Source organism: Vigna unguiculata, chromosome 7 (genome assembly GCF_037176805.1).
Source record: "Vigna unguiculata cultivar grain cowpea cultivar isolate G323 ecotype 2 chromosome 7, ASM3717680v1, whole genome shotgun sequence".
Lineage (NCBI taxonomy): Eukaryota > Viridiplantae > Streptophyta > Magnoliopsida > Fabales > Fabaceae > Vigna > Vigna unguiculata.
In genome coordinates, this window is record NC_140798.1 from 1,160,374 (window position 1) to 1,173,758 (window position 13,385).

The 13,385-nt window shown below is 26.3% G+C and overlaps 1 protein-coding gene across 1 annotated transcript; it reads left to right on the forward strand.

Annotated features, from left to right (window-relative positions):
* Positions 1–5,870: 5,870 nt before the first annotated feature.
* LOC146884502 (transcription repressor OFP13-like) lies at positions 5,871–7,539 on the forward strand. The gene has a single exon (XM_085675854.1). The coding sequence runs from the start codon at positions 5,991–5,993 to the stop codon at positions 6,714–6,716; it is 726 nt and encodes a 241-aa protein (XP_085531980.1). The 5' UTR covers positions 5,871–5,990; the 3' UTR covers positions 6,717–7,539.
* Positions 7,540–13,385: the final 5,846 nt, after the last annotated feature.

A 13,385-nucleotide genomic window follows, 5' to 3' on the forward strand; every position in this document is an offset into this window, starting at 1 on the left:
ATAGTATTTTTTTTTCTTATAAATGTTGTGGTGTTTGATTTTGACTTCGGGAACCTAGAACATAGAACCTAGTATGTACGTGGAAAATGTATGTTTACGAGAGCACAACTTTTAGTAAAAGGTAGAGAAAAATAAACCATAATTGTTGCTCAAACATAGTTCCTTGTCTCTTTCATGTTTGGCAAAACATTCTGAGTAAGCACCGGAGTGAGAGAATAGCAGCAAGTTTAAGTAATCATGTCTGGTGATATGGGTACCTTTCAGATGGTGTGATGATCAATGACAAAATGCAGTGAACAACAAAATCAAAATTATAATTCAAAATCATCTGAGCATGATAAAGTAGGTTAATTTCCTTTCATGGTTTGAATTTTGAAACATCAAACTTCTTTTTTCAGCAACAATATCTTCTTTTATCCAATACCATCGTATGTGAAGATCAAAATATTTCTTCCAAATATTCTGGTTTAATTTTGTATAGAAAATGGTGAAACATTTTTTTGTTGTTGTTTGCACCTTTTTCTTGCCTAGATCTTGAAACAGTAAACATAATTGGAAACGAGGAGGCATTTTTTAAAGGGCTAAATATTAGATACTAAAAGAATTAGTCCATTTTTAGATTTTTTAATTAAATTTATTTAATATTTTAAACATATTTTATTATGGTATTTAAATTTTTTATATTGTTTGATATTATTTTGCTTCAATATTAGTTAAAAAATTATCATAAAACACATCTTAAATGTTAAATAAACTTAACAAAATTTAATTATAACACCTTTTTTAAATTAATAGTAAAACTACGTCCAAAATATCGAGATGTGTAATTGAACAAAAATGTGACGAAGTAATAGCCTTAATCACAGAAATACTAAATAAATTTAGATTTTTTATTAAAATTACGGTTTAATTAAATATTTAAACATAATTATATTATTTATATTAAATATACTAAAATTATGTATCTAATTAATTGATAATAACTAATAATTTTAAAATTTATTCATTATAGAAACTAAAATTTATTTTAAAATTATACTTATTTACTTGTATTTGTATGAGAAGAATAAAAAGAAGAAGAAAAACAAGTGTAATGTACGTATAAGTTAAAACAACTTGTAATTTTTTTAGCGACATAAAAATGCATCATATTCTTTTACTTTTACTTTTTTTTTCACAATATTTATGATTAAAATAAACAATTTTTGACTATTCTAAAAAAATTCTTTAAATTTAACAAGGATTTTATAACTGTTAGTATTGAAAGACGTTGTGAGAATTATTTTTATCACATAAATAACAATATAAAAAGATTGCACTCGTGAAGTATGTTTAAGAGAACAATTTTCTATGTGACCTAGAACAATGATTTTTCTCTCTATAGTAATAAAAAAATAAAGAAAAAAGAGAGTCAGATTTTTAAACTGGATCTTAACTTCAATTAAATTTGGTTATGAGTTCCTTGAAGAAGCAATTTTGCTGAATGAGGTTTAAATAATTGATTCAAAAAATGTGCCACAAACGGTAAGGAGTTAGTTACACTTAACTTAATCACTAATTACATCATTCATTGTTAAATTCAAATATTAATCAATGAAGAAGCATTAAATGTTAGATTAACGTAACTGTTATGTAATAAGAACATCTTTACTATAATACCACAGACTAAATTCAAATTTTCATCAACTTTTTTTGTTAATGCTTAATAATAAAAGTCGTTACTATTTTTATTTAAAATACATAGGTTGACTTTGGACTTCAATTTGTATTTATTATGAAAAACAGTTTTATGCTGTTATCTGTACAAAATATAAAAAACCTATTGACTTCTATAATAAATATTTCGGTTAAATATGATTTTATCCCTTAAATTTTAGTGAAATTTAGAATTAGTCTCTCTTTAATATTTGTTTGACCAATTTAGTCATTCATCTTTAAAAATGCGCGTGAATTTAGTCCTTTTAACCAAATTTTATAAAATTTATCTGACGTTCCAATGATAGTATTTGAATTGTTTATACGGTTTAACAAATTTTCGCTTTAATATTAACTCAAATATTATCATAAAATAATATTAAAATGTCTCTCTTTAACATTTGTTTGACCAATTTAGTCATTCATCTTTAAAAATGCGTGAATTTAGTCTTTTTAATCAAATTTTATAAAATTTATCTGACGTTTCAAGTGGATTTCATGATAGTATTTGAATTGTTTATACGGTTTGACAAATTTTCGCTTTAATGTTAACTCAAATATTATCATAAAATAATATTAAAATGTCAAATAAACTTAACAAAATTTAGTAAGAATGACTAAATCTACGTATTTCTAAAGATGAAAGACTAAATTGGTATAAAATTTTAAAGAAAGACTAATTCTAAAATTCATGAAACTTGAGGAATAAAAAACATATTTAACCTTAAATATTTTAAAAAGTCATACAAGTAATGGTCTGTAACTAAAAAATAGTGTATATATATATACTATTTGATAATTTTAAAATATGTTTTTAAATAATTTTAATTTGTAGTTCGGTATATACTTAATTAAAAGTTAAAATTGTATACAAACATATTTTAGTTGGGACATAATTACTTCTTATATTATATAAAAGTTATATGTATAATAATGAAATTTAAGCGTTCTCATATGTTTCAGAGAGAAAAATGTTTTCAGAAGTTGTTCTAACCTTTTTGAAAAATGTTTATTATGCTACTGTGTTTTTTTTTTCCTTCTAATAATACTTTTTGGAATGATAAATATTAATATGTTTTGAAATGCTTAATATGAGTTTTATAAAAGAAAAAATATAACGGAATCATTTTATTTTACTGTACAAAATTTACATAATGATATAAAGCAAATAATTGCTGTTTAGGTCATTTTTTTTCGGTTAATATAGAAACAATATTTTATAGTGTGTTTCACGTAATAATTTTTAATCAAATAGAACGTATTTGGAAGCAAGATATTATGTTACAATTTCTTGCTAACAAAATATTAAAGAATTCAAAAAATTAGATCAAGAAAAATAATATTTTTATTTACATTATTAAATTATTATTTTTGTTTTGAACAAATAAAAACGCGGTTGAATATAAAATGAAAACGCAAGATATACCCAACGATTAGTAATTAGGAAGGAACAATGTTCCGAGTTTAAGTTTATTGAAATAAATTTACATTATTATCCGTTTTAAGAGCCAAAACCTATTGTAATTTTATTTTTAAAAGATGTATAAAAAGATTGAAGTAAAAATGTATATTTAAATTGTTATAGATTTTTACTCTTTGTAATACTATTAAACTTGCTCATATAAACCTTGAACCAAGATTTAAGAAAAATGAGAATTTATCTTTCAATGATAGAAGGTTAAGGAATCGAGTTTCAATCTTTTAAAGAAAATGAAAGTTTATATTTGAAATTTTGTTTTTTATCCATCTATAATTTCAATATTTCAATCTCAAGTCCATAAACATAAACAAAATGTTTTTATTAATCCTTAGCTCTTTTAATAAATTTTGTTAAATTTATTTAATGTTTTATACATATTTTAAGGATGTATTTGAGTTGTTTATATTGTTTGACATATTTTTTTACTTTAATGTTAAATCAAATATTATTACAAAATGTCAAATAAACTTAACAAAATTTGATTAAAAAGATTAAATTTACGTATTTCAAAAAATAAACAACTAAATTAGTCCAAATTTTTAAAATCTAACTAATTTCAAAATTCACTATAAATTAAAAGAGAAAAACATATTTAACCCTATATTCAATAATATCGTTTACATACTTTTCTTTTAATCCTCAAAACTTTTAATATATGAAACTATTTTAAAGTATAATAACTTTAGGTATAATAATTAGATATAATAATTGATAATTAATCCCAAAAATATTATCTTAAAATTTTATATTTTAAATAATAGTATAAGTTATTAGAATAAAAAAATATTTTTAAAAATTTCAGTAATTAAATTATACATTAGTTAAGAAAGTTTTATTGTTTTTATTAAAGTAAATTATAAATAAGTTAAAAAATAATGTGATACAGTTAATTCTGAAAAAAACACAAAAGTAAAAAGTAACTGACAAGAAATATAATTTTAATAAAAATAATGATTAATAGTGTTATTAATGAATTATTAAATGGCCTCATTAAATATCATCAATACCCATAAATATTTGAATGTTTCTATGCATCCACAAACAAAAACAATAACTTTGTCATGTTTTAAAATATTTTTTCAAAAATAGCAGAATCATTTCCAATCTTCTCTTTCTGAACTCTTCTACATATCATTTGCCGATTAAACTTACCTCAAAAAAGAAAAGAAAAGGTTAATCTTAATATAATTCTTTATTGTTAAAGTCAAACACATTTAATAACAATTTTCAAATTACACAATTTTGAAAAAAAGTCACTTAATTATTTTTACTTCTTTATATTATATTTATTTATTATTTATTTTTTCACATAAACAAATTTAACTATCTCATTTGTATCGAATCATGTAAACCATTCATTCATTTACTAGGTAAAAAAAAAAAGAAAAAAAGAATTTCTTAATTGGATAGTTTTAGAATTATATAATTTTGTAATTTTGTAATTTGTTAATTATTTAATTTTATATTTTTTAATTTTTAATTTTATACTGTTTTATATAAATTTGTATTTTCTTTATTATTTTAACATTTTTTATTTTTTTAATTTTAAATAAATTTAAAAATATTTTTTATTAAATATTTAAATATTTGAAAAGATCTTGTGCTCTTATAATAAAATATTATGTGGGAATATTTATAAGAGTGACCCTACAAAATAAGTGTCACATTAAAGAGTTAACAAAGTTAACAATCACACTTACTAGTAAAAAAAATTATATTTTCTATCAATTTTGTTTTGAAATTTTTTATAGGAAATACTTTTAAATTTTGTTATGAAAACAAATTTGTAGGAAATTATTACCAATTTTTTTGTAAAATATTTTGTATAAAATATGTTTTACAACAAATTTTGTAGGAAATACTTGTAAATTTTATAAGTTTGTAGAAAATAACTATCCACAGAAATGACCTGTTAACTAAAATTCTTAGAAAAAATAATAGAAAAAAATATTTTCTTGCAAATTCTTTTAACAAATTTACAAAAAAATTCTTATAAAAATTCTCATGTAATATGAGAATTTTTAGTATTTTAATTGGAAAGTTTTAAATGTTTGATGATACGGTAGACTACAAAATATTTATTAGTGAACTCAAAACATAATTAATATAATATAATGAAACTCCTTTTTAAGAAAAATATTTCCACAATCGATTCAAAAGGAATATTAAATAAAAAATAAAGGATAATAAAAGAAGAAGAAAATATGTTGAATCTAGTAATAATAATAGCATGGTTGAATATGCTTTTAGTTCTTAAACTTTAACGTAGAATTAAAGTTTGTCTATATCCAAAACTTTGATATATTTTGGTTTTAAACTATAATCATTTTAACCTAATTATATTAATTTTTGTTTCATTCATAACAAACACATAACATTGAAGTAAAAATGTATTAAATGATATAAAAAATTCAAATGTTTAATCTAAAATGCATTTCACATGTAAAAAAAATTAATGTATTTCAGTTTAAAAAATTATATTCATTCAATTTTTTAATTTAAAAATTAAAATTTTAATATAAAAATTGAACCAAAAATATATTTAACTCTAATAATAAATATAATAATAATTAATTCGGCACGATAAATCTTGGTGAGTTACATTTACTTCCCTGGCTGAAAAACTTAAAAAGAAAAGAAATTTATGAAACGTATATTGTGTTGACCCACCAAGTAATCCGAAACGTATACTCAACTTCTCCCTCTTCTTCTTTATAATCTTCTCCCCACACACTCCTTTTTTCTGACCATTCATTAATAACTGCAATTTCTTTTCTTTTCAAACCCCTTCTCACTCTCTAAACACCTCTTCCAAATGAAGTTCTTTTCTCGTCTCAAAAACACCACCGCCACCACCACCAACCACCATGTCAGATCCTCCTCCTCCTCATGGCCATGGCCCTCTTGCCACCAACCCAGAACCCTCTCATTCAGAGCCGCCACCACCACCACCACCCCCAACCACGACGTTTCCAAAGCCACCAACTCAATCGCTCAAACCCCAGACTCCTTCTTCACGGACTCACCCAACTCCGACAGCTTCTCCACCGCTTCCGACATATCCCGCACCGTGGACCCCACCGAGACGGTGATTCGCGGCCTCCGCTCCGACCGGCTTTTCTTCGAACCGGACCCGACCAGCTCCTTATGGGAGGCGAAACTGGCCACCCTCCCACCCTTCAAAAACAGCGTCGTTTTCTCCATCGACTCCACTCACCCTTACGTCGATTTCCGCAAATCCATGGAGGACATGGTCGCCACCCACAGCGTCAGAGACTGGGAAGATCTCGAAGACCTTCTCTGCTGGTTCTTGAAGGTCAATGCTCAAAACACTCACCACTACATCCTCCATGCTTTCGTCGATTTCTTGTTCTCTCTCGCACTCTCTTCTTCTTCTTCTTCTTCTAACGCCATTTGTAGTTCCACCACCACCACCACCACCACCACCACTCTCTCTTCTCTCTCTTCTTCTTCCTCCTCTTGCACCACTCCCTGCACTTTCTCTTTCGAGGAACACCTTCAACACCAACACTTTTCTTAATTTTCTCCAATTGTATCTAAACAATGCCTCATCATCATCATCTTATTACAGAACATCAAACTTTTTTCTTCACATCAACATTCTTCGCTTCTTATCTTATTACTCTAACTCTGATTTAATTAATATATCAACAATTAATGAAAAATTTCAGACTTTGTTTTTCGTTTTTATAAAAGAAATAGAAGTAGAAAATTTTTTAAAATCATGGGCGCTTACAATGTCTATTTATATTTCCTCTTGTGCGGATTAGGACATGAGGGTGGAAACTCCTATTTTTGTTTCTGTGAAGTGATTAATTAATTAATTAATTAATTATATTAAGAATTTCACGTCCATTAAAAATAAAATAAAATAATTTCATAATATATTAATAGGAAACGATAGTTAAATGATGTGTTGCTTTCGATGCTGTAGACAGTTTAACTCTCCTTCTCAATCTGAGGGTAGTTTTTATGAGGAAACAGTGCAGAGTTTATAGAAAATGCTAATAAATGTGACACGTTCTATTATAGAAGAAAAGAAGTGGTTAGGTGGTGTTCTTGCTTCAACGGTATCCTGTCATTTATGACATCCAGAGTTCCATGTGGGTAACTTGTGAGCTTATTTTGCAAATCATTATTAACTTTCGCTAAAGTAAAAAAAAGGCTGAAGCTAATGGACAAAACCTCTTCAACACAAACGCAATTCTTGTGAGATTTTCAGCTTCATGTGACCTTGACGTGATTTTTTGTACGTCCCCACTTTTGTTTCTCTTCTTCTTAATATCTTTTATCTTTAATTTTAAGTCTAATTTAATTCTATAAAATTGATTTGTAAGGTGAAATTTACATCTCACTTATATACTATATTTAAATTATCTTATCTCTGATCGAGGAAGTTCTTAAAAATATTCATGTCCAAAAACAACTAGGTTAAACCCTTTTACTACTCTTATATGATGTTTTAAGAGTTATCGTTTTTAATTTTTTTAACTGAGATGTTAAATGGACTATTAAATGTAAGATGTACCCAGATAAATATTAAACAAAATTCAAAACATGTCGTTGACCTATTTTATCCAGGGTTGGATATGGTACGCACGGGTACATCAAAGTGTGGAGTGGCGAGAGAGATCATGGCCATTGGTTTTGAATTGGGCAGTCATTATCAAATGATGGATTCAAATCCAGCTCAAAATTTTGGCGTGGTCCTGCTGAACTCTGTTCACCTGCAAGAAGCAGCATTACCAGAAAAAAAAAAAAAAGAAAAGAAAGAGAGAAGAAGAACATGTGAAAATTTTTAATGGCTATATTTATATATATCATGGTAATGTTGAAAAACGTTGTCTTCATATGGCACTCAAATATGTCAAACTTGGAATATAAAGGTTACAAAATCTATTATTTACCTGTCTGCTGCAAAATCCAGCAAGAGTACAGAAAACTGTATTCTTCAGCTTTTAAGATGCCAAAAACACTGTTCAGGTTGAAATTTTGGAGCTACGTATTTGAAATTTTATGTATTTATTACTACTTTGAAAGATTAATTTTTTTTTTTAAATTTGTGTTAGAATTTGGTAGGACAATTATGTTCCCATACCACCTAATTGCACATATATAGGACACTATATCTTTGTCGCTCTCTTTCAAGTTTGAAGCATACTAGGGTTGTTAGAAAAAACAAGACTCTGCATACTATGGTCCTTCAAAAATTGATTCTAACAATGAGATGGTCCTTCCCCTAAACCCCTCCAATCCGAATACTTTTCAAATATTTTTTCAAAACAATTTTTCTTTTCTTTATGAATGAAAAATAGATATAAGCTGTTTAAAATACAAAATATACTATAATCCAGACACATTTTTTATGCACCCTCCTCAGAAGTGCAGAAAAAGAGAAAACAGTGCAAAGCAAAGCATCAGTGGATATAGGGTGCTCAGATCCATCACAGTCCAAAAAACACCTGATGAAAATTATTTTTTTAATCTATTTTGTATAATTTTCTTATTTTTTATTCTGATTTTTCCAAACCCAATCAATAGTTTTCTTGTTTAACTTGGCTCAAATGCATTATTTTAAGAAACATGTATGACCAACCCTATGCATTTTAATGAACACAAATTAATCTTCGACCAACCCTATGAATCCAAACCAGTTTACAAACACTCCTTATAATAATCAGATTCAGAAATATCACTATATGTTTTTAGTCCTTTAATTAGGAGTGAATTTTGAAATTAGTTAATTTCGAAACTTTAAATCAATTTAGTTTGAAATACGTGAATTTAGTCTTTTTAATCAAATTTTATTAAGTTTATTTGACATTTCAAACGCGTTTCATAATAGTATTTGATTTAACATTAAAGCAAAAATGTGTCAAATATTATAAACAACTTAAATACAATCTTGAAATGTGTACGAAACATCAAATAAACCTAACAAATTTAATTAAAAGGACTAAATTTACGTATTTTGAAAAATGAATGACTAAATTGGTTCAAAGTTTTGGACTAATTCCAAAATTCACTCATAATTATGGGACCAAAAACATATTTAACCCTAAAATATATTCAACACTTATAAAAATTCTCAAATCCTAGCATATACAAGTTCTAAAAGGTGTATTCAAAAACAAATCCTTTAATTAAATGAACTTAATCTAGAGTTAGGCCTGATAATTATAATCATATTTAACTTGCCGTGACCTATTAAAAGATTCCTTCAGCTGCTTGTTTATGGTAAAACATCACGTCCATTTTTCTTCTCTAGCTCACACACACATACATGTAATATATACATATATATATATATATATATATATATATATATATATATATATATATATATATATATATAATATACCTCGATAACATGACAAAAACAAATGTTGTTGGGTTTGGGATTCGGAGTTGCAATATTATAGAAAAGGGAACACATTTTTACGAAGTTCTAACCATGTTATTTAGATTTCTCAGATTTAAATATGTTTATAGTCAACAACGAAGCTTCTAAACCTGCAAAATACTTCTTTTTTATTTCCCTTTCGCAGTTACTCATGTTATATATATATATATATATATATATATATATATATATATATATATATATATATATATATATTGAAGATTCTTAGAATATAGTACCTTCTATCCTCCAACAACATTAGTTAGCGCAAATGTTTAATAAGTGTTCATTTCTATTCTCGAGTTGCTTTAAACTTGTTTTTTTTATAATTATATTCAACTTTTATGAGTGAAAAAAACATGGTTGTCAAAGTTGCTAACAAGTTTTATTATATTACTATACATCCAATTTTTTATACAGTGGTAAACTTTTAGAGGACAACAGAAAGTAGCAGTAATGAGGATATATTATGATATAAAATTTGGTTATTACAGAAAGAACAAGATTACATAATTATTGAATACGAGAAAACATTTTTTTGTAATTCTAGTTATGGAAAATATGATAGGAAATCTTTTAAAGCAGTTCATATAACGAAAGTCATTAGAGACACTAATGAAAAGGGAAAATCTTACATGCATTAAGACTCTAAACTCACTAAACCAAATTAGTTATATTGAGTTCATTAAATATATAAATAATTAGCAAAGTCTGTATTAATAAATTATTGAAGCATTATTGAAGAGTAAAGTGCAAAAAAAAAAGATTATTATTGTTCAAAAGTTTATATATAATTCTTTTTATTCGAAGGTGTTTACAGAATTTTGGTGTGACAATAAAGAACGAATTGCGATTGATACAACCCACAAGTTTTTTTTCCTGATAATGTCTTAAAATGTTAATGTGATTCGTTATTATCACATCAAAAAATAATTAATATAGTTGGACAAAAATAATTATATATTTATACATTTCTTAAATACGAAGATATAACATAATTAAAATTTGAAATAAGAATAAAAACCAAATCACGTTACAGTTAAAAAACTAGAATCAAATTGCATTTTTAGGATAAATAAGAAAATGGGTTGTTGAAACTGGGAAACTGGTGTGCAGAATAAAAATGAAGCGAGAACTGTTGAATTTTGTCTGAGAAATAAAGAGACAGTGCAGAGGTTTTTGAGTGTGAATTTTGAAGAGCTTTGGGGAATGGAATGCAAACTTTAAGACAATAATGAAATTGCGTCTAGTAATTAGTGAGATAATGACCTAACATTGGGACCTTCATTTTCCAAGAAGATTTGTTTCCACGAGAACTGTGACAAAGCCTTACGTACCAATTTGTTTTATTCTACTGCTCTCACAAATGCTTCTTTATCTTTACTATGCGTGTACCAGCCCATACTATTCTTGTCACAAAAATTGCAATCACATTTTCTATTAATCCTTTTACAAATCAAACTAAAATGTATTACATATTTTTGAACTAATCCTATACGGATGAATGCTTAAAAAGTATACTTTAAAATTAACTTCGATTTATAAAATTAGGTGAAATTCTTTAGGAACAAATTTTGCAGCTCAACTCTCTCTCCTATTATATTATGCTCCACATTCAAATGTTCATAAATACTAAAGTGTGATATTTGTCTTGCTTAGTTTTTTCTGAGTGAGTATTTTAAATTTTCAAAGGAAAGAAAAATTAAATACTTTATAAAAATCACTTTATTCTTTTATGTTATGAAATAAAACTAATAATGGGAAGAAGAAAAAGAAAAAGGAAGAAGAGAGAATGGGAGAACACTTTTCTGTGCGTTTTGTTTGTGTATTACTATGATGACTTTTTATCAACAATCATTTCTCTAGCACGTACACGAATACATAGTAGTATCAACAAGTGTCGTATTCACATGATTTAACAAATATATTGATAATTAGTTTTTGAGATTTTGGATTGTGATACAATATATGCAAATATAGATAGTAGTAATTATATAGATTGAGTGAAGTAGGAACTATAAATTGATTTCATCTCATCTTCTTCTACTACACAACTACCATCTTCTTTACTTACTATGCAAATCATTCAATGTCCTCATAATACTCTTTCTAAGGATACAACTCAAGGGTTACAATAGTTAATGAAAACAATGTAAATAACATCAATAGTAATCAATCATATGTCCCTTGGGTGTCCATTGGTTAGAGAATGTATCTCGTTAAAACCTTACTAATAAAAATCCTTTGGGATAAAAATCTATCTATGAAAAAAAAAAGTACATCATTCTTGATTCTTCAATATGATATTATTCATCACATTTTCTATTTATCTCCCTCATGTACTAAGAAAAACCCTTTTGGATAAAAATCTAGTGAAGGAAAAAAGTACATCATTCTTTATTCTTTAATATGATATTATTCATCACATATTCTATTTATCTCCTCATGTAAACTTACATCATTAAGATGACGAAGTTCAATATTGTGAATCAATTGCTCAAAGGTTCACCTTGACAAAGACTTTGTAAATAAATCTATCAGATTTTCACATGAATGAATCTTTTGAATCTCTATATCACTATTTCTTTGAAGATCATTAGTGGAAAAATAATTTTGAAAGAATATGTTTTGTTTTGTCACTTTTAATATATCATTCTTTCAATTGAGAAATGCATGCAATATTGCCTTCATATATGGTTAATGATTCTATTTTTCCTTATATAGACCACAAGTTTGTCGCACATGTTGAATTATAGACCTTAACCAAACACATTCATGACTTGTCCTATGTAATGTTAAAATTCCTGCATGATTTGACGATGTAGCTATTATGGTTTGTCTCATAGATCACCATGAAATTGTTATGTCACTGCATATGAACAAATATTCTATTTGTGATCGACCATTGTGAAGATATGATAAATAACTTATATCTGCATAACCCATTAGAAAGCTTTGCATGACTCTCATGCTTATCATCATATCAATTAAAATTCTATTTCTTATTTTTGCCACACAATTATGATTCAATGAACCAAACATAGTGTATTGGACAACAATCTCATGTTCTTGAAGAAATTTCGCAAAAGAACTAGGTGTTCGTCCACTCATAGTATATTTACCATAATACTCTCTACCTCTATCAAATCTCACCATCTTAAGTTGCTTTATGCACTTTAAATCTACTTAGCCTTAAAAACTTTAATGGCATCTAAAACTTCATCCTTACAACAAAGCAAGTAAAGATACATATATTGTGAGTAATCACTTATAAAGGTGATGAAATATCTCAAATTTCATAAATATATGTATGAATTATTTCTAGTATGTTTCAACTCCTCTTAGCACCAATTTTTTTGGATTTGTTAGTTTGCTTACCCTTAATGCAATCCATACAAGTCTCGAAATAAGCAAACTAAAAGGTACAAGAACTTCATCATTTATTAATCGCTTGATTCTCTTAATGGAGATATATTCCAATCTCCAATAACATAGAGGAAATCTGATTCAGAAGACATTGTTTTAACCTAGTAGAAACATGCATTAAACTATAAGTACTATAATTTATAATTTAATGGAGTAAAGACCATCACACAATTCAAAAACACCAACAACTTTCTATTCAACAAAGTAAAATCATATTCCATAAAATTAAAGGAAACACCCAAAGGTGCAAATTGCAAATTGGAAATTAAGTTTTTATCAAAATTAGGAACGCAAAAGACTTTTTCCTAAACACAAAAATAAACCATTGCTTAAAACTAAATTGCATGTACCAATGGCCTC

Bases quoted from the DNA above. Each gene is read 5' to 3' on its own strand.
- LOC146884502 (XM_085675854.1), top strand. From the start codon at position 5,991: ATGAAGTTCTTTTCTCGTCTCAAAAACACCACCGCCACCACCACCAAC.